Here is a 22,552-nt window from a genome sequence, read left to right on the forward strand (position 1 = left end):
GTGGTAATGTAAGCTTTTAACAATTAGGGAGCGGTTTCCCCGAGGACCTATAGCTGAATTGGTTCTTTTATAAATAAATGCTTGTTTTGAACATCTTTCATATTTTACATTTACTCAATGTTCTTAAGACAAAGATTCTGATTAATTTTGTATATGGGTCTTGTGTAGGAAAAGAAACTAATTGCATCCATGGTTATTCTAGAGGAGCAGTAGGGAATTTTTTTGGTTCTGTGGGGCAGATCTGTTTCAGGATTGACATCAAGAGGGGAAATTTGACATGTGGGCAGCCCCACCTGTCGGATCACCTGATGTCACAATGTTGTCAGATGATTTGGCACTTTGAAGTTCTGATATCCGGACTTCTAAGCACTGTGCAGACAGCAAGGTGCATCTGCCCCCATCACCAATCAGAAAGCAGATTTGGCTTTCCTGTTTTATCAGTTGTCCATCCTTGCTCCAGGAGTAATTTCCACTGAAACCACAGCTAAAATTGAGTGCCCCCCCCCATTTTAGCAGGGGTTTCAATTTTCAGGAAGTGGTTTGTATCAACTGATGCCTGGGGAGTTCAGTCCTGCCTTCTTCAGGAAAGGCCAAAGCTGGCCTGTATGCTGGAATTTCCCCATTCCTGTTACAGAACAAGCCAGTGCAAATTGTTTTCTCTTTACCCCGCCCTTCAAAACCAAATCCCAGGACAGTTTGCAAAAGAAAATCAAAATTTTGTAAAACACTTAAAGCTAATGAAGCAGCATATTCAAACATGATTCACCAATATGAAGGCCACCTGCCATGAACATCTTTCTAAAAGTACAGTGATGCCTCGCAAGACGAAATTAATCCGTTCCGTGAGGCTCTTCGTATAGCGGTTTTTTCGTCTTGCGAAGCAAGCCCATTGACAGCTTAGCGGATTAGCGCTATTAGCGGTTTAGCGGCTTTTAGTGGATCAGCTGATAAGTGGCTTATCAGCGGATCAGCTGATAAGCGGCTTAGCGGCTTAGGAAAAGGGGGGGAAAGGGGGGAAATCCCGCAGGAACTCGCAAGATATTTCGTCTTGCGAAGCAAGCCCATAGGGAAATTCGTTTTGCGAAGCGCCTCCAAAACGGAAAACCCTTTCGTCTAGCGGGTTTTCCGTCTTGCGAGGCGTTCGTCTTGCGGGGCACCACTGTATGCCTTATAGCATGTGATAATAAATAACAAGATGGAAGATGGAAAATAATTTTTTTAATAATTCCAGTGGCACCTTTAAGATTGACTAAATATAAGCTTTCAAGGTATGAGCTTTCATGTGTAATACACACTTCATCAGATACTAATTACCAAACTAAAAACTATGGAGAGACATGGTCTGAATAGGGATACTGGATTCATGTCCCTTTATACATACTAAAGCTAATTTTGGTCATCTATCCCTTTAAAAACCCCTTGCCCTTCCCTATGGAACCAGCTGCCATAACAGTCATCAACAGTTATAAGGTTGAAGCGACCTCTGCTTCAGAGTATCTGAAGATGATTTTTTTCATCTTTCATCTTGTTATTTATTATGACTATGACAGATCAACACGGCTATCTACCTGAATTTGTAGCATGTGGTTGACAGTGACCAAGATCAAAACTAAGATAGGCAGTATGCTGAATTATTAATGGTTTGCATACAGCAAAAGTTACATACTGCAAACTGAAGCAAGATTCACTAAATCAAGAATCACAATAATTTATTCAAAGGAGCCATAACATTATGGGAGAGTGTTATGTTGCAGCCAGTACAGGTATGTTAGGAACAAAGCATGCCAAGTCAACCTTGACCAAGGTTTATTGGTCTTTGTTGAAAACTGACACAGTACAATGTGATTTCATTCTGTATTCTGTTCCTTTCATTATAAAGTGTTATGAAGGATAGCAGTGGTTGGAGTCTAGCAACTAGATAGCAGTACAGTGGTGCCTCGCAAGACGAAATTAATCCGTTCCATGATTCTCTTCGTCTAGCGGTTTTTTCGTCTTGCGAAGCAAGCCCATTGACAGATTAGCGGATTAGCGCTATTAGCGGTCTAGCGGCTTTTAGCGATCAGCTGAGAAGCGGCTTATCAGCGGAACAGCTGATAAGCGGCTTAGCACTTAGGGAAAGGGCAGAAAAAAGCAAGAAAAAAAGTGGGAACTCGCAAGATTTTTTCGTCTTGCGAAGCAACCCCATAGAGAAATTTGTTTAGCGAAGCGCCTCCAAAAACGGAAAACCCTTTCGTCTAGCGGGTTTTTCGTCTTGCGAGGCGTTCGTCTTGCGGGGCACCACTGTACTGTATAAAATTTTATCTGTATGTTTGAAAGATCATAACAATAGGAAGACATAAATGCTGTTCCAAATGATGGGCATGCACACACAAAAACCTGTGTACATGTAATTTCCTGTAACAGAACAAATAGCAGATTGGGGTGTGTCTGTAAATTTTAATCAGGAAAACAGCCTTAGTACTGCAATACTGATCCAAATGCCCAACCAGGGAAGGTATTAGCTAAACTTTAAAGAGACAGAAGCTGTGTTCATTTATCTCTGTAATCTTCTCTATCAAAATCCATGCCTTTACACCAACATTTTACTCTCTGTATTGATTGTAGGTTAGTTGTGTTAATTTGGCATTTTATATTCAGAATATTCCTGTTGCTTTACTCAAGTTCAGCACATCGTCTTCTCCTTTTTCTAGTTTTTAGCAGATATGGAAAACAATGCACTCTTCAGAGATGACATTGAATGTCAAAAACTCATTATGGAAGCAATGAAATACCATCTGTTGCCAGAGAGGCGGCCCATGTTGCAAAGTCCTCGTACAAAACCTAGAAAATCTACAGTTGGTGTGTTGTTTGCAGTTGGAGGCATGGATGCGACTAAAGGTATGGATTATAGGATGCCTGTACTACAGATGAAAATGCACATATCATTTCAGGAGTTGAGAGGCTAATTTGTAAGCGTTTTCACCTCTTCAGTGCAAAAGTATATTTTTTGCTCTTTGTGCAAGAGCTGAAAACTGGCCCTACGAATGTGTGACTTAGTTTCAGCCAGATAAAAGCCGGCTGCGAGGATGCCTGTTAGCTAGCATTTTGTAAATACCACCCTGTTCTCTTCTCTCCCCCCCCCCCACCTCCCCCCAAAGGAAAATCTGTGAAGCACTATGCAACTGTGTTTAAAATATTTGTGGCTTATAGTAATAAGATTAAGTATGAACATATAAATGTATATCAACCACGTAACCCCCCCTTCCTGTAAACCCACCTGAAATACAGGAGGGTGGGGTTTGGGTGGGTGGAACTGAAGGGCTCAGCTTGCTGGAATGTATGTGTTCCATGAAAATAGCACACCTAGGCTTACAATATGGATGCAGAACTTCTCATTGCTTTTACAATCTCATATCTTTCTTAATCTAATAAATGATCAATGGAAACATAACCACATGATGGCCGTTATATTATTGGTGAAAATATACCAGCCTTACCTTAATCAAGTTCAACAAGTTTGCCTGTTTTGATTAAGAAAAAATGCAAGTGAAAAAGAAGTTATAGTAAACTATTATATGATATTATTTCACCACTGTGCACACAAATATTCAATGAAATAAGACAAAAAATAATCCTAGAAATTAATATTGTTAATAAAGATGTATACATACAGTGCTGTGTATTCGTAGTTAAAAAAACCCCAAAGCTATCTCAGTATATTTAAATAATCACTAGTTACCAAAGTATTTTATTTAAAGGTTCTTGTAATGATTGCATTCAGGTGAAACTTGGAAAATTAGAATATCATGGAAAAGTTCATTTATTTCAGTAATTCAATTTAAAAGGTGAAACTAATATATGAGATAGACTTATGACATGCAAAGCGAGATATGTCAAGCCTTTATTTGTTATAATTGTGATGATCATGGCTTACAGCTGATGAAAACCCCAAATTAGTCATCTCAGAAAATTAGAATATTAAATGAAATTAGCAAAACAAGGATTGCAAATATATTAGTTTCACCTTTTAAGTTGAATTACTGAAATAAATGAACTTTTCCACGATATTCTAATTTTCCGAGTTTCACCTGTAAGTGACCATTCATGCTGTGTTGAATATGGATTCTGAATATACAGCTGAACTTGCAGAACATTTCTTTATAGCTTCAGTTAGTATTTCATATTGCATGAATGAAGAAATTTTGTTACACATATTAAGGAGAGAGCAAATATAAATTCCAGGAAAGTGAGACAGAACATAGTTCTACAAACTAGTTGATTTTATATCTGTCCATAAATTGTTGTTAACAGTCCGTTCAGATTTGGTAGGACAAAATACTTAGCAAATGATTATTTGGAACCTTATTTATGTAATCACTATTGACATCACATCTCAAGTATGCACTTTGAAACTACATGAGAACTAATGTATTGTGTGTGTATGTTGGGAATAATTCTTTTTTAAAAGAAGTAATCAGATTGTTTATCACTATCTGAACCAAATCTATTGTATTTTTGTAGACAGTGATCACAAAGATTTGAGTTTTTAAATTAATATTATTTTATACTACTGCTAAGGAGCAACAAGCATTGAAAAGTATGATCTCCGTACCAATATGTGGACTCCTGTAGCAAATATGAATGGAAGAAGACTACAATTTGGAGTGGCAGTATTAGATGATAAGTTGTATGTTGTTGGTGGTAGAGATGGACTGAAAACACTGAATACAGTGGAGTGTTACAACCCAAAAACAAAAACTTGGAGTGTGATGCCACCTATGTCCACTCACCGACATGGTCTGGGTATGTATCTATTTTTATAACTAAAAGCAAGATATGTGGTGTGATCAGCTCATTTCAATGACATGCTTCCTTGAAATTGCTACTTGGGCTTCTTTGGTACATGCGATATCAGTAGTAGGTAATTTGTAAGAGACAAAAATCAGAATCAAACTTTAAAGGTTTTAATTTAATTGTCATCTTCAGCATTATCCTTTCCTATGTGTCATGCTTGGGAAGTAAAAGTATGGTCACTATATTGCATGTAGGTATGTGCAGTTCTCTGAGACACTTTTTATACGGCATCTTAAAACACCTCCCCCCCCCCAAATACAGTGGTACCTCGGGTTAAGTACTTAATTCGTTCCGGAGGTCTGTTCTTAACCTGAAACTGTTCTTAACCTGAAGCACCACTTTAGCTAATGGGACCTCCTGCTGCCGCCGCGCCGCCAGAGCCCGATTTCTGTTCTTATCCTGAAGCAAAGTTCTTAACCTGAAGCACTATTTCTGGGTTAGCGGAGTGTGTAACCTGAAGTGTATGTAACCTGAAGCGTATGTAACCCGAGGTACCACTGTATCGAGGTTGACTTTCCTTTGAAGAGTGGGAGAAAGTCACTGGACCTTCTTTTGACAGAAAGAAGACTGGAAACATTGAAGACTGGAACCTAATGGCTCCAAAACCAAGAGACAATCCCCCCCCCTTTTCCCATTTCATTAATTTTGAATGAGGGACTGGAGAGTTTTCGTATTCTTAATTGGCAGTTGCAGGATAGGGATATTATAGAAATATTGTGATATGTCTGCTTGTCAAGGCTCAAGTGTTTCTCTGTTCCTGTACATCAGCGGCTTTTGAACTTTGGGGTGAAATTATCAGGATTCTTAAATGAGGTGATCCATGACAGTAGGCAGGCTTTCCTGAGAGGCAGTTTATCTCCATCCCCATAAACACTGCAGCCTCGGTTCCTTTGGCAGAAAATTAATGAATTAATTACTAAAGGAATGAATGGATGTTCCTTTAAAAATATGTTGTAATGTAGTGGAGATACGGATGGACAAGATGTTGAATGTATTGTAGGATGCCTTTCAGTAGTTTGGCCAGGGTTCCATCTGAGTCTCAAAATACTCTGTAGAAGCCCTAGTTCCGATTTCCTCATCAGAAAAATAGATGAGGGAAGCACGTTTGATGATGTGACCATTTGAAACCACTGCGGTATGTCATAAACAATTGGGCCATTTCACATTCTGAAATAATAGTGTCTTCTTAACTCAAAGGGGTGGCAGTATTGGAAGGTCCTATGTATGCTGTAGGAGGACATGATGGCTGGAGCTATCTGAATACCGTCGAAAGATGGGATCCACAGGCACGCCAGTGGAACTTTGTGGCTAGTATGTCAACCCCAAGGAGCACAGTGGGTGTAGCAGTATTAAGTGGAAAGTAAGTAGGACTAAAGAGAGAAATAAGGGCAAATATTCCATAACATTTTACTCAAAACTCATATATAAAGGAAATTTAGTAACACTGGAATGATGTCATCTACCAGAAGTTCAACGTGTCTGGCTTTTGAATGATGCTGTGTATGCATGTTTTTGTCCTATCCACTTCTTGTTAAAATATTCATTGGGTATCAGGAAACATCAAGTGCTCATTAAATCCTTACTGTTAATTTCCTCTTGGATGTTTAATAGTTTCAGGACTGCAGGCAGGACTTCTTTTGTCCTAGAAATGGTTCCAGTAATTTGACTTAGTCAAATCTAGCAATGTATTTTTAATAATAAATTGATAATGCTGTATAAAAGCCTGAAAACTCAAATGGTAACATAAGCAATTGTCTTTAGCAGTAAGGTGGCTGAAGAGAAACTGACAATTTTATCCACTTTAAGAAAGAAAAACAAGAAGTTCTTGTTTTTTCTGAGAAATATTATTCCTTCCTTGAAGTATCGGAATAGCTATCATTGTAGGAAACCCTCTTACTGTGTTGTTTTTTATAATGCACTTTTTCATAAATTATATGCTTCCTTTTTTGATATTTTTGAATTTTTTTGTATCTTCGTTTATTTAGAAATAGAAAAGGACCACACAAGTAATGGGATGAAAAATGTAACATATATAAAACTTTCAAATCTGTTGTACAAATGAGCCCATAAATGTGGTTAGAATTACATTATTACTTTCAGATTTAAATGCAACATCAAAGGACAAGCTGCACCACCTACTGAGGTGGAAATGAATTGAGACAAAGCTGTTGTTTAAAACAGCTACTTTGTTACCAAGAAACTATAGGTAGGTTTTAAGAGAAGCATCAGAAAATGGGTGAGACTTACTCTTTCAGAAATAGGATCCCAAGAGAGTTCTCTCTGAAGCAAAGGCAGCAGCAGATTTCATTGTCCCTGAGGAAGATTTTAAAGTGTTAGACTTAATGCTATTTTTATTCTGCAGTAAGCCATCTAATTCAATGCCTACTTGAATATTTTGTGTGTGTGTTCAGAAAGTATTTCATACACGTATTTGTATGCTTACAGGTTATACGCAGTTGGTGGTCGAGATGGAAGTTCTTGTCTCAAATCTGTAGAATGCTTTGATCCTCATACTAACAAGTGGACACTCTGTGCTCAGATGTCAAAACGAAGAGGTGGCGTTGGGGTGACCACCTGGAATGGGTTTCTCTATGCTATTGGAGGCCATGATGCACCAGCTTCTAACTTGACATCCAGGCTGTCTGACTGTGTGGAAAGGTATTAACGCATTAAAGTGTTGCTATGAAGATACTTAAGGTTCTCGCTGTCCCATTTCCCTCATTTACAGCATCCTAAAATTATCTGCATTTAACACTTGAGCATATAGTGCAGGAGGATGCAGAAAAGGAGGTAAAAAGTAAAAGATACAGGTTACGTAGAAGCAGTTGATTTGGAGTATTTCTGCAATGGTAGCACTTTTTATAGAACAGTTGCAAGAGACACCATTCAGAGAGATTTGGCATGGGCCAGGGTTTGTGTTTCACAACTGGAGATTTGTTGTGTGGCTTTGGGCAAGATGCTGTTAACCAAAAGGATAGTAGTAAAAATCCACCAACTTGGGTCAGAATGTTGGTAAACAAAGACATTAGTTAACCGAAACAGAAGTGCAAATTCTATGGAGGATATTAATTTTAAAAATAAAGCAGCAAAAAAGAAATTACATGAGAGATGTCAAATTCTATAAAGAATTTGTTTTCAAGAAGCAGTCTGCAACAAGAGAATCTATCATACGTCTCACCCAGCTCAGATGTAGATTCCTGGCTTGCTTAGTCAGTTTAATAAGCTAACAATGAGCACCAGGCCAGTGCTTTCATTCCTCTGCTCTCCTGTTTGTTATTCATATCTTGGTTAGCTTAAAACTACAGTTCTCCATTATGTCCAAAATGGGGAGACGTGGCTCAGTGTCTGAAAACATTATGTCGGACCATGGCATTAAACCACAGATCTTCATCTTGGACAAAATGGGGAAATGTGGATTAAGCTGATTCAGATAAATGTGTTAAGGGGTAGGATGAACATGTTCTCAATTTAACAAATAGCTTGCCGGGAATGCACTTCCAAACAGGGTCTGTGTATGTGTAAGAACGGTACCAACAGTGATGAAAGAAAGCAAAAGATCTAGGTGAAGTTGCAATGAAATCCATCAGAAGAAGTTCTGAAATACTATACGGGGTGTGGAATAACATGAAAAATTAGAATAGCATATATAATACTCTCTTGGCAGAACTTCAGACATATGGAACTAACCCTTACACTGTTGTTTTTAATTCAGGTATGATCCCAAAACTGACATGTGGACTGCCGTAGCTTCCATGAGCATCAGCAGAGATGCAGTGGGAGTCTGCCTTCTTGGAGACAGATTGTATGCTGTTGGGGGATATGACGGACAGACCTACCTTAACACGGTGGAGTCTTACGACCCCCAGACAAATGAGTGGACACAGGTATTGCTTAAGGTTTGGAGGGTTCATACATCAATGGTGGGTTGAATTTCTGGCATCTTCTGTTCAAGGTGATCTCATAGCAAGTCTGGCTGGCAGAGCTCTCTGTGACCTTGGGAGAGCCACTCCAAGTCATAGTAGCAGGTAGTTGGCTCCATCATCTCAGTTAGTAGAAGGCAACATCAGTGTTCAAATGTTGCTGTTTTTAAGAGTAATCTCAGCCTCTTTTGGAAGCCTGCCTTCAGCTCAAATTCAGTCATTCCAGGCAGTGGCGTAGCGTGGGGGGTGCAGGGGGGGCCGGCCGCACCGGGCGCAACATCTGGGGGTTAGGGTTAGGGATAGGGTTAGGGGGCGCAAATCCAGGGTTAGGGGGCGCAAATTACTTGCCTTGCCCCGGGTGCTGACAACCCACACTACGCCACTGATTCCAGGTGAGTAAGTGAAACCATGTGTAGATAGGAATCACAGAACTGTAGGGCTGAAAGGAACCTTGAGGGTCATCTAGTCCAAAGCCCTGCAATGCAGGAATCTTTTGCCCAATGTGGGGCTTCAACCTATGACCCAGAGATTAAGAGTTTCATGCTCCACTGACTGAGCCATCCATCATGAACAGACTTCTGATTGTTCTGCTACTTCCTGCCCCTCCCTACATATGATTTGAGCAGCATGGCAAACATCTTCTTTTCCTGGTGCAACCAAGCCTCTGTCCTTTCTTACATGCTTTCTGAAAGAAAGGTGGAAGAAAAGGGAAATGCGATTATTTAAAATGGGAAGTACTGGAACTCAAGTCTACCAAAAAACTGATTCCATATCTCAAATATTCACCATCTGTATGTGATGACAGATATGTGGTGAAAGCATTCTACATATATGCAGAATCACTCCCATTTTTATCCAACTTGGGAGCACACAGCAAACCTTACCATCTGCCACAGGATAGGTAGCCACTTCATATCCAGTGGCTACCACCGGAAAGTGCAAATGAAATCTAAACTTAGAAGTAGCTCTTTTTGTTCTACCTAAGTAATCAAGTTTTTCTCTGTAAACCCAGCAAAATAATTCTAATGTTGTGGCACCTCATACCCAGGGACTAAATGCAGTTGTCCAAGCCTCTCTCTGGCCACAGCTCCTCCTTGGCCAGGCATCCTCCACGTTTTTGCCTAGATGGAATATGTCCTTGAACTCTGGTAATGCCTCTTGCTTGCTTGAATGAAGAACACAGTTGCTCTGGAAAGAAGAGCTCTCTAACAGTAAGAGCTGTTAGTGGAACAGACTCCCTTGGGAAGTGGTAGATTCTCTCCTTCCTTGGAGGTTTTTAAACAGAGGTTGAATGGTCACAGTTGAGATGGTTGCATTGCAGGGGGTTGGACTAGTTGACCCCTTGGGTCCCTTCCAACTCTATGATTCTGTGACCCTAACCATGGCTGGAATATGGCCCCTGAAATCCTAGAAGGCAGTGTACCCTTGATCTGATGTATGCAAAAGGTGACATAAAAAGTATAATCTTCCTGTCCCTGCTAACAGGAAACCTATGCCCTGTATTAATATCCTGCTCCATAATTTACTTTTACTTTATCAAACCTTTATTAGGCATTATGGAAATAAAACCTTAAAAGAGAAAATAACATATAAAAGCCTTAAAATATATATAAAAAGGCAGCAGTTTGCTAAATGCATATATATATATACATATAGAGTCAGTGGTTTTCCTTGTTAACCTGCTCCTTGGAGGACTGCTACCAAAAACTCGGCTACCCCCGCCGTTACCCTTTGGTCAACGTCGGATAGGTAGAATCCCACACATTCACCTTGCTGCGGTTCCAGACCACCCAAAAGAGGGGACAGCACGCGTTGACGGAGCGTACTGTACAATGGGCAATGAAGGAGAATATGCTCTACAGTGTCCGGGACATTCATAGAGCATCTGCAGAGTCTCTTGTTTCTAGGAATGTTTTGATATCTTCCCCTGACAAATGCTGAGGGAAAAACATTCAAACGGGCCAGCATAAAAGCCCTACGTTGGGCTGGGATTATTAGTTTAGTGACGTAATTGGCTCTGCTATCTAAGATATTTAATTCATAGAATATGGGGGAGCAAATTTTGTTTACAGCTGCCATAATATTTTGTCTCTCGACATCCTTTAGTCTAGTTAGGATATTATGGGAAATATATTGCTCATTAGAATTGTACAGGGGCTCCAGCTCGATGCCTAAAGATTCAATCTTTTTTTCGAGGTGCTGATACCATCTTGATTTATAGGAGTCTTTGAGCAAATCAGCGAGCAGACTTGATGGAGGGCAGCGAAAGTGGCAGCGTAACCAATACTTTATTGAGGTGGACCATGCCCAATATTCCATTGTGTGTATGCCTATTTCTGCACACATTGTTTCATATTTGATCGTAGCTGGGAGTCCAAGAATACGTCTCAGAAAGCTAGAGTGAATCTTTTTTAAATCATTGTTATATGCTTGGACCCATAGCGGGATTCCATAAAATATCTGGGATTGCACTTTTGTTTGAAATATCTGATTTGCCGCAGGAATAAATTGATTACCTTTCTGATAATGAAAACGGGCAACTGCTGATGAGATGCACTTTGCCTGTTTTATGGCATTTGTGCGATGGGTTGCCCACCCTAAATTGCTCTGGAATAAGATTCCCAGATACCTATAGATTTTCACTTGTTGGATTTCTTGCCCTCTTATTTTCCATTTCTCTAATTTCCAACCATTCGAGAAGACCAAAATTTTTGTCTTCTCATAGTTTATAGAGAGTTTGTTACATTCGCAATAGAGGATCAGTGAAGATATAAGACGTTTCAGACCCAAGCTCGTTAAGGATAGTAGGACAGCATCGTCTGCATATAGTAAGAGAGGAACTGGTTTCTGATTAAGTTTAGGGGCATGTGATTCTATTTTTTGAAGGTAATCTGGCAAGTCTGATAAAAATAAATTAAATAGAAAGGGGGCAAGAATACACCCTTGTTTTACCCCTTTCGAGATTGGGATGTCTGATGAAAGGTGACCTTTGATGTTAAGTTTGACTTGACAGGTATTGGAAGAGTGTAGATTTTGCATTAGAATCAATAGGTGCTGATCAATTTTTAATTCTGCGAGTTTCCTCCACAACTTTGGGCGGTCAATTGAGTCGAATGCACCACGAAAGTCTACAAAAGCAGCGTATATCTTAGATTGCCTTTGGGATCTGTATTTTTCAACCAGATGCATAAGTATAAGACAGTGGTCTAGTGTGGAGCAACCTTTGGAGAAACCTATTTGTTCTTTCCCTGGTAAATTTAGATTTTTCATCCAGGTAAGGAGTTTAGATAAGAGGTGCTTAGCGTAGATTTTCCCTATCACTGATAGAAGGCTTATCGGTCTATAATTCCTTGGTTCTTTTGGGTCGCCATTTTTAAAGATTGGAATAATTATTGATCTTAGCCATGTCTCAGGTATGATCCCATATTTATCTATAAGCGTAAACAGTTGGGCTAAGGGTTCTGCCCACCAATCTATATAGGTCTTAAATAATTCTATTGGTAGACCGTCTGGCCCAGGAGATTTCCCCGATTTGAAATTTTTAACTATCTCTCTAATTTCCTCTTCCTCTACCCTTGGCCACTCCTGGAGTTTAATAATTTTATTTTTAGTGGTTTCATTTCCTTTAAGTTCACTGTGTAGATTGTTAAATACAGATGTAAAGTATTGGGACCATTTGGATTCTGCAATTGGTGGTAGAGTTAGTTGATTTTCGGCTTTCAATCCTCCATACACTAGGTTCCAGAACGCTTTGTTGTTTTTACTCTGAATTGAGTCAAATAATTGTAGCCATTTTTGGGTTGCGTATTTCTGTTTCTTTTCAGCCAGAATGTAATGATATTTTCTTTTTTCATCAAGATAAGAGGGCTCTAGTTTGGTGCGATTATTTTTGAATGTTTGGCGCAGTTTTCTTTTTAGCTGGAAACATTCGTCATCAAACCAAGGGCTAGCAGTATGTTTAGGTACCCAAACTTTAGGTGGAGTACTAAGCTCTACAAACATTTGGAAGATTTCATTATATAATTTATATAATTGAGCTTTGACATTATATTTTAAAAACGATGGGGTTGAGTCCAGGTGACCTCTGGCTCAAATTAAGCGCAGATTGAAAAATAGGTAGCAAGTGATTCGTTCTCTTGCTCAACATTCATATTACTGTGGCTCTAATTTTTTAAAATAAAATATTTGTGTGCTTTGTCACTGACCCTTTTCCACCTTCTTCTCACCATTACAGGTTGCACCATTGTGCCTCGGAAGAGCTGGGGCCTGTGTCGTGACTGTAAAGCTCTAATTACAAAGATATCCTTCTCTTCTATAGACTCGGGGGGGGGTTCCCCCAAGTTACTAAATTATAATCATATAAGGTACTGTGTATCTTCACAGGGCAAAGAGTTTGGTCTTAATCTATTAGCTAAAATGTTTTTTAATTAAAAACGGACCAACATTATGCACTTTTTAAAAATGAGTAATGCAATTTATGTACATTTATTTGTAATGGAATACTCTGCAGCCAGCTGGCAGGTTACACTAGAAATGCGGCAACTGAAAAATAATTGGCGCTTACTAATTTTGGTTCTTGCTCTAGGAGGCCCTGAGCTCTTTGTTGTAATAAGCCTGGGCACAGTACCATTTCCTTTCCATTTCCATATATGTTTTTGGCATGTTCAGGATGCAGGTATTGCCATTGCTTTCATTCCAAATAATTTGTCTTGACTATTGGAATATTATTGTTACTATTTTTACATGGTACAAAGACAAACCAAATGCAGATGGAATCAGAGTATCAAGGGTACCTCTTGCGTGGGAAATGCTATACATTTGATGCTTGAACTCTTCTCACCACAGCCGACATTTTGCAGCCTTTGTTTTTTAACCAAAGCCTCACTTTCACTACTGTCTTAGTATGCTATGGAAGTGTTTGTTCTATAGGATACTTTCTTCAAGAGCTTTTCAGCATCCACCACACTTACTGGATTTTCTAATCTTTTATGGAACTTTCTCTCTTCTATAAATATTTATATATCATTTCATCTTTCTGAGCCTGATTGCAGTTTCACAGAGTGGATCTCTTCCTGAAAGAAATTCAGAAGTTGGAGTTGGGGGCGGGGTACATTCTAATGCATCATTAAAAGTGACTTTCATTTGTGGTTTCTGAAGCATTCCATGATCTGAAATTATACGTAGCTAACTTTAATTTACTTTGAAAGAGGAGTTTGCACAAATCTTAATACACTTTTATAAGGTGAAAACTCGTGCCATTTTTAGCAAGTGTTCCTTTAGCAAAAAAGTGGGCATTACCCTACAACTGGTGCATCCTTTCGGGGTGCTCAGCTCCTTCCAAAAAGACTGACAGTCTTTCCAAGGATCAGACTTGCGTAACTAAATTATTTAATACTGTAATAGATTTTCTTTAGTATTTGCCTTATGTTGACTTGTTACACTACTCAGAATTACTTGGGTGTTCCAAGTGCTCTATGAAACTTTTATATTTTCTTTTGTGCCTTGTTTCTTACGTGTTCAAATATGTTATGTAACATTCTGTTGTACTTTATCTTGAAAAAATCTGAATATGTAAACTAAAGGATTTCTTTTTTTCTGAAAGTAAATGGAATGTGTCTGACGAATAGTCTTTGCACACTTGTAATTTTTTAATACAGTTCTGAACTTTGAAGTTCACAATTAACTGTTAGTTTAAAGGGGAAATGGCATTCTACTTCAGTGTATAAGTCCTGTCCTGTTTGTTATCATTTTACAAATGATTTTGTGATGCCTTATTCATACAAGTACACACACACAAATGATAAGTATCATAACCCATACCCAAATTTAGCAAGGGGTGAGCTGGCATGAGTGTTATGGCTGTCTTACATTAAACCTGCTTGGTAAAAAAATGCATTGGCATAAATATACACATATAAGGTTAGTTGTCCAAAAACAGATGTTTGCAGAGTCCGATGTATAGATGTGGAAAAGGTTGCCCAAAACATTGCTCTAAATTATATAGCGTAATCTACTTTATCAAAACAAAGGGTGGCACCTGTGATGGAGTGGGTGCAAAAAAGCACACTATTGGCACTGCAGAAGCATGTCACTTGGGCTAAATTCTCCTGCCATCTATTAATGGCAGAAGGCCAAGTCTTCAGGCAGTGGTCACGACTTCTGTTACACGTTCTGGGTTGTGACTGCACCCAGGTTTTGACATCTAGATAACTTCTTATGTAGTTTTACCTTGAGCAGTCTTAGCCACCGATTTTTTTAATGCATTGAAAACAACATTAAGGGTTCATCTACACTGGAGTTTAATGTGGATTTGATGCTGCTTTTATGTCTTCCCTCCTCCGCCCCAGCAAGCACATGACATTGGCCTCATCCAAGCGGCAGCCTGTACCCTCCCTCCCAGGAAATTTGGATTTTCCAGATCTACGGATGATTCGTTAAGGGAAGAAAATCTATTATAAAATTGCGTGTTGCTCAAATGTGGATGCACTGTGTGGCTGGGGTGCTTTAAAAAAAAAAAACATTTCAGGTACCATGCATTGCTGCACCCCCTACTTACATTCTATTTCTATCAGCTCAAATGAGAGTATGCAACCTACCATTTTTCAATAGTTGTTACTAAAGACACATTTGCAGTATTATTATTTTTAATCAAAACAGCTCTTTTGCACAAGCTGTTCTTGCACTGATAAGCTGCATTAAAAATAAAATTTGCCCTTGTTGGTACAGGAAGCAGGAAAGGAAAAGGCAGTCTTTCATAGAAGCAACTCCAAATCCTTCCCTGGCCTGGAGCAACACACACATTTATTTATTATTGCTCTTTTGTGTAAATCTGTTAGTATTTCAAAAATAAAATAAGTTCAAAAGGTGTGCATGCATAGGTAAACAAATACCCGCGTGCAATGCCAAAATGGACCTCCGGTTTCAAAATTTTATGGTTGGTTGGGTACTGATTGAAGGGAGTAGACAGCAACACTTAGCATTAATACATACAATTTTTAAACAGGTATACACACTCACTCATCTTGCTTCTGTCCCTTTAAATACCAACAGTTTATTTTGCACCCTTTCTAAACCCACATTAGTGGCTTGAAATGCAGTAAGGTGGTCTCTATTCACATGTTTATGTTACTTTACACCAGGGAGGGAGCAGGGATGTCTTCACCCCCTATGTGTACTGCCTGTTTGGTTTCCCTGTCCCTGCAACCCCCACCACACACTCCTCCCCATGAAGCTGTCATATGCAATGGCTGTCTCAAATCTACACCTCTCAGCTTAACCACAGAGTGTGGCTTATGTTTCTAAATCAGCTAGAAGCTGGTTTGAGGGAAAACACTAGGATAGATATGGATTGTGGCTAACGTCACAAGTACTCATCTTCCAACACCAGTTGTAGGAATGCACTGGAGCCAGAGGAAATAGGTGTTATTGGCCCAAGACACTTTCAGAAAGCAAGTTACTATAGTTACCCTGTTAAGACACTCTTGCAGATTGTACTAGATGAGTACCTTCCAACTCTACAATTCTATGATTCTAACCCAGTTAAGCCTCACCAACACTAACTGAGGAAATTGTTGAAGCTTCTATTTCACCCCTACTGGCCTACTGAACCACAAACCTACTTTTCCTATACTGTACGTCTCCTAGAATCATCCTTTGGCTGTCCTACAAGGCATTAGAACGGGTCAGCAACCCAAGGCCCATGGGCCAGAAGCAGCCCGCGGAGGTTATTTCACCAGCCCCCAAACTGAGCTGCGCTAAACCAGCACAGTGTGGGGACTTGCTTCCATGGCGCCAAAAATCGCATCTGCGGACGCGCAGACACCAAAAACTGCAGGTGCGCACGTGCAGACGCCAAAAATCGCGTGCACGGTCCGGCCCATGGAGGGATCTCCGCGGGACCGATCCAGCCTTGGCAAGATAAACCTTGCTGACCCCTGCATTAGAGCCTTGCATTCCAAATGGATTTATTCGCTGCTTCACTCTCAGCACTGTAGACAGGTTCCCCCATGTCTTCTCAGCTAGGGTTGCCGTATTCCCAAAAGTGAAAATCCAGAAAAAATATCTGAGCTTTTTTTTTTTTTTTTTTTTTTTTTGGTCAAAGTTGTGCTCCCCCCCCCCCACATTTTTGGGCTTTTTCACAAAGCTTTTTTAAAAATAAAATTAATCACCCTACTTGTCATACATTCAGATTTTCCTGAACATTTTGCCAATTCAGCGAAAATCTGCCCGGATGCCATTTTCAAGTCCAATTCCCAGATGTGTACAGGAAAACCAGGACGTATAGCAGCCCTAAAGGTAAAGGGACCCCTGCACATTAGGTCCAGTCGTGACTGACTCTGGGGTTGCAGTGCTCATCTCGCTTTATTGGGCGAGCATGACTAAGCCGCTTCTGGCGAACCAGAGCAGTGCACAGAAACGCTGTTTACCTTCCCGCCGGAGCGGTACCTATTTATCTACTTGCACTTTGAGGTGCTTTCAAACTACTAGGTTGGCAGGAGCAGGGACCAAGCAACGGCACCTCACCCCATTGCGGGGATTCGAACCGCCAACCTTCTGATCGGCAAGTCCTAGGCTCTGTGGTTTTAACCCACAGCGCTAACCGCATCCCATGGCAGCCCTACCTCAGCCTAAATCAAGCGATTCAGCTGCCATAGCAAGCGTTCTACCATGAAACCACTCTGCCTTCCTCTCAGGTCTTTCTCGGTTCTTCTCTTCTGGATGTCCACCAAGCACCAACTAACAGGGACTGACTGACTGACCAGCAGCACCCAGCTATATTATTTGCTTTTTCAGGCCAGGGCAGCCAATCACATAGTATAACCAAGAATTCTATACCTGCAACTACCAATCGGAATGTGCACATGTTCTATCCTTTTGCATACTGAGAGTTCTACCTCCAACCGCTCCTCCGTTGTCAGTTAACATCTGCCATGGCAGTTAAAGCAACTTTCACCTGACTGGACAGAAAACCTCATTAATCAAACACATTCCACTGCACATTACAACACAACAGAATGCAATGCACAATGCCTGTTAAAGCACAATTTAAACAGACAGGATTCCTTCACAACTACACACACTTTCCTAAATGCAATTGGGGATTTAGGCAAGAGTACCATGAAATACTTGTTTTTAAGTGGCTCTTCAAATGGAAGGGAAATAATCTCAAATACATGGGGATTCCCCCTCACTAGTAACTTCTATGACATGGTTAATAGAACATGGTTATTATGGTGTTTTCGTAAACCATTTTGAAACATTGCTGAAGGGCATATAAATCTTAAATAAAAGTGGATGTTTTTAAAATGATACTGATACTGTGGCACATGCTGATTCTTAGGGGGAATGTTCAGGAACTTAAAATGAATATATAACTCGACTAATATATATAATTCATGGGATTCCAATTCATATTCTCCGATCAATTTTAAAAAATAGAATATATTTTTAGAAAAAGTAATGCAGGTGCCTTTCAGGCAGATCACACACAGTCTAAACCAAATTTCAGGGAGAAAGAATGAGGTTATCTGATGTATGTCATCACAAATAATGTGTCTTAAAACACACGATTTACTGTAAGTGGAGGAGGGAGACCATCCTAATCTGTATTAGGTTTACTGAAAGGACTATACAGTACACTGGCATCCACGTTTAGAAAGAAGTCAGATATTTTATCTCCTATAATACAGATTGCAAGAAATATGTAGAAACAAGTGGTGGTTATTCAAAAAGATACTAGGCTTTCTCCAATAATTTACATTTCTCAATGTAGCATAATCTGAGTGAAAAATGGGGGAGGGTATTTATTTGGAGTTGAAATCACTGTGACAGGAAAAGTACATTGATAAAAACTACAATATGTAGCAAGCCATTCCAACCAAATACTAAATATTACTTATTTAATTTATGAATTGCTTCCTATGAAGCACCCTGAAGCAATTTCACAGGACAGTATAAGCATATATTAAAACAACTGCATCTATAACAACAATTTCAAATCCAACACAGATACCAGCTGGCATATATGTCTGTATGGTGCCCATCCAGTTTGAACACTGTAATTCAGTCTAGCCAGTTTGGGACAAACAAGGCTTCTGCATGAACCTGAGCCCTGGATTTGCAGCGATATGAGAAAGTGTTTTGTAAGGAGTTTTGGTTGGGAATCCAAACTGGTCCCAGCCCCCACAACTTTAATAGTGGGCGCAGTGTCCTTTGTGACTGCCCCCCTAAACAAAGCTCTCCAGTGTGCAACTTGGGGGTTATAATACTGCCGAATTCTGCATGCTATCCACTGGGACAGCTCAGTCAGTAGAACATAAGGCTCTTAACCTCAGGGTCGTGGGTTCAAGCCCCACACTGGACAAAGAAATTCCTGCATTGCAGGGAGTTGGACTAGATGACCCTTGTGGTCCCTTCCAACTCTACAATTATATTATTCTATGCTCCTCTCTTGGACCAACCTGCACAAAGCATGGACCTACATCACAGAGGTGTTGGACTACATCAACCGTCAGTAGACTACATTGCAGGGTTGTGGTAAGGTGGTTTCTTTCAGCTGCACTGGTACTGGCTGCCAGGCAGTGCCGGATTTACGTATAAGCTAAACAACCTATAGCTTAGGGCCCCACTCTCTTGGCCCCCCCCAAAAAATTCACTATTAATATACTTAATTGAATTTCAGTTCAACATTGATAAAATACATATTTTGTTATGTGCAAATGGATTTAGGTACCTACTGTGTCCATAAATTACCATATAGCATGGTAAAAACACAAAAAACAGCGACAATTTGTTGTTGACAAAGGACAGCTGGACATATAAAGGTAAAAGGACCCCTGACCATTAGGTCCAGTCGTGGCCGACTCTGGGGTTGTGGCGCTCATCTCACTTTACTGGCCAAGGGAGCCGGCGTACAGCTTCCGGGTCATGTGGCCAGCATGACTAAGCCGTTTCTGGCGAACCAGAGCAGCGCATGGAAGCGTCGTTTACCTTCCTGCCGGAGCGGTACCTATTTATCTACTTGCACTTTTATGTACTTTTGAGCTGGACATATAAAGGGCCCCATTATCTTCAGTAGCTTTGGGCTCATCAAACCTAAATCCGGCCCTGCTGCCAGGAATGCCAACTTGGCCCCACGATTGTGGGTGCCATGCAGCGTGCATGGCCCAGGGGTACAGAAATTTGTGGATGCCCGGCCCCTTAATGGGGAATTTTGTGGGTGCGTGGGCACCCCAGGGAGTGGGCACCTATGTGACTACTTGCATCGGAATCTGGATTGGCAGGGCTGCACTGCAGAGGTGGGACGGATCCAGAGGGTCATCCATCCAACCCCCTGCAATGGAGGAATCTCAACACAGGGTCCCCCACCCATTATTATATATACCGCCCTATACCCGGTATATATTACCATTAAAAGTTATTATATACCATTAAATGGTATATAATACCATTAAAAGAACCTTTTAATGAGGGTGAAAGAGGAGAGTGCAAAATATGGTCTGAAGCTCAACATCAAAAAAACGAAGATCATGGCCACTGGGCCCATCACCTCCTGGCAAATAGAAGGGGAAGAAATGGAGGCAGTCAGAGATTTTACTTTCTTGGGCTCCATGATCACTGCAGATGATGACAGCAACCACGAAATTGAAAGACGCCTGCTTCTTGGGAGGAAAGCAATGACAAACCTGGACAGCATCTTAAAAAGCAGAGACCTCACCTTGCCATCAAAGGTTCGTATAGTTAAAGCTATGGTTTTCCCAGTAGTGATGTATGGAAGTGAGACCTGGACCATAAAGAAGGATGATTGCCGAAAAATTGATGCTTTTGAATTATGGTGCTGGAGGAGACTCTTGAAAGTCCCATGGACTGCAAGAAGATCAAACCTATCCATTCTTAAGGGAATCAGCCCTGAGTGCTCACTGGAAGGACAGATCCTGAAGCTGAGGCTCCAATACTTTGGCCACCTCATGAGAAGAGAAGACTCCCTGGAAAAGTCCCTGATGTTGGGAAAGATGGAGGGCACAAGGAGAAGGGGACGACAGAGGACGAGATGGTTGGACAGTGTTCTTGAAGCTACAAACATGAGTCTGACCAAACTGCGGGAGGCAGTGGAAGACAGGAGTGCCTGGCTTGCTCTGGTCCATGGGGTCACAAAGAGTCGGACACGACTAAACAACAACAATCCGGGGGTCCCAATATGAAACCCTGCAAGCCTTTTATTGTCACGCCACTAGTAGACACCTTGAGAAATAGCAAACAATGCTTTCCTACGTAAAGCTTTCAAAAAACAGAACCTCCCATATCTCTGCTGCTACTTTTTTGTTGGGCGGGGACTGAACAACACCCAAGACTTCCGCCACTGGGCTTTGTCGAAAACGGCTTCTCGAGACGCGAACCAGGAAGCGCCTTCTTCGGGTCATCGGCGCGCGACTCTTCTTTTTCGTACCTCTGCGGCTGCGATCTCCTGGGTGACGCGGACGCGGTGGAGGCAGTTGAGCGCGCATGCGCACTCCGCCCGTTGCCCTCCCTCACACCCCTTTTTAAACAGCCCCTTTTAAACAACGCCACAGCGAAGGCGAAAGATGCAGGTGAGGCCCTGAGGGAGAGCGGCGGTTGGGTGGCGCGCGCAAGCAACGCTGTGCCTCGGGGGTGGGCCGTGAGGCCTATTATTAGGCAGAGCAGCCCCGCCGCCCGTGGGGGCCGCTTCTCGGGGCTTCTCTTGGCCGCTCCCCTTCACGCCTTCCGCGGGGGGAAGCGCAGCACGAAGGTCCCCTTCAAGGACTTTTAGGGCTGTTCACTTTTTCTCCCGGGCTCTCTGTGGCTTCACAAGCTTCGCGACAGGCAGACGTTCAGCAGGTGGAGTCGTCGCCTGTGGGGAGAGAGAGCTGTTGGATATTGGGGAGATTATTGGGCTTTTGGGCGGGGGGCTTGAAATAATAATATTAGCTGCCACGCAGGACCCTGCCAGAAAAAAACAAACTATGCATTGGCCTCCGCCTGTCACAGCTGTGTGGCAACGGATTGGAGAGAGAGAAAGAGAGAGAGAAAATCCAAATCCCTGCCTATTTTACAAAAACTATCCCATTCGGTATTCCATTACCACATCCATCAAAACTTACTTACCCTGTTGATTTTCTATTAAGGCTGCCAGCGTTTTCAGCTGTGCAGTTATTTCCCATATATTCAATAAAGGTTTTCCAATTTTCTCAAAAGGTGGCAAGTGATTATTCAACAGGTGAAGTTTAGAGATGCAGCATTATATATCTATTTAAAAAGAAAAGAAAAAGCACACGATATCCGACAGAAAAATGTGGCCGCTCTCACGAGGACTAGGATCGTCATTTGACTAGCATTCAAATCTTGTTCTGGAAAATATTGCTAATTTAGGGGGGAAATGCCTTTTGGGTACTTTTTGCTAGCTAGCTGGTTTTAATCTGTTCTGGCAGGAAAAGGCTGCTTTATTATAACTGACAGAAATGTAGTCTTCCACTACAAAAGTTTGTGCTAGATTGAAGCTGCAATACTATACCTAGGGGTAAGCCACATTAACCTTAGTTGGACTTACTTTTTTGAGTAGACCCCTGGAGGATTAAACCAAAATGAATTTTATAGATTTCAGAGAGAGTGCTTAATTTCTAGAAAAAGTGTTGCTGGGGCTGAAAGTGCTTCTTTTCTCAATTTTTTGTTGTTGATTTTGTCAACCAAAGTACTTCTGATCTTCCCCTTAATCCCAGATGAGTGGGGAATGTTTAGTGAGGAAAACACTTTCCATTTGCTTGGGGTACTTTAATTTGCATCTT

The 22,552-nt window shown here is 41.0% G+C and overlaps 2 protein-coding genes across 6 annotated transcripts in view; both read left to right on the plus strand.

The window, feature by feature from the left end:
• Positions 1–14,377, plus strand: part of KLHL5 (kelch like family member 5) — a 50,908-nt gene extending 36,531 nt beyond the window's left edge. For all 3 annotated transcript variants that reach the window (XM_081875772.1, XM_081875773.1, XM_081875771.1), the window contains 6 exons: positions 2,691–2,877; positions 4,558–4,782; positions 6,031–6,193; positions 7,279–7,491; positions 8,546–8,717; positions 12,988–14,377. In XM_081875772.1, the coding sequence (XP_081731898.1) occupies positions 2,691–2,877; positions 4,558–4,782; positions 6,031–6,193; positions 7,279–7,491; positions 8,546–8,717; positions 12,988–13,044 (1,017 nt within the window). In that variant the 3' untranslated portion in view covers positions 13,045–14,377. The remainder of the gene's footprint in view (positions 1–2,690; positions 2,878–4,557; positions 4,783–6,030; positions 6,194–7,278; positions 7,492–8,545; positions 8,718–12,987) is intronic.
• A 6,822-nt stretch (positions 14,378–21,199) lies between these two features.
• The window catches only part of WDR19 (WD repeat domain 19), a 39,803-nt gene continuing 38,450 nt past the window's right edge, over positions 21,200–22,552 (plus strand). The window contains exon 1 of one of the 3 annotated variants that reach the window (XM_081875633.1): positions 21,200–21,340. In XM_081875633.1, coding sequence (XP_081731759.1) covers positions 21,335–21,340 — 6 coding nt within the window. In that variant the 5' untranslated portion in view covers positions 21,200–21,334. Of the gene's footprint in view, positions 21,341–21,450; positions 21,609–21,970; positions 21,988–22,552 lie in introns of those variants that run through there. The other 2 variants (XM_081875636.1, XM_081875634.1) reach the window with 2 other exon arrangements.

This window comes from Podarcis erhardii (assembly GCF_964252035.2).
Source record: "Podarcis erhardii genome assembly, chromosome: 9".
Lineage (NCBI taxonomy): Eukaryota > Metazoa > Chordata > Lepidosauria > Squamata > Lacertidae > Podarcis > Podarcis erhardii.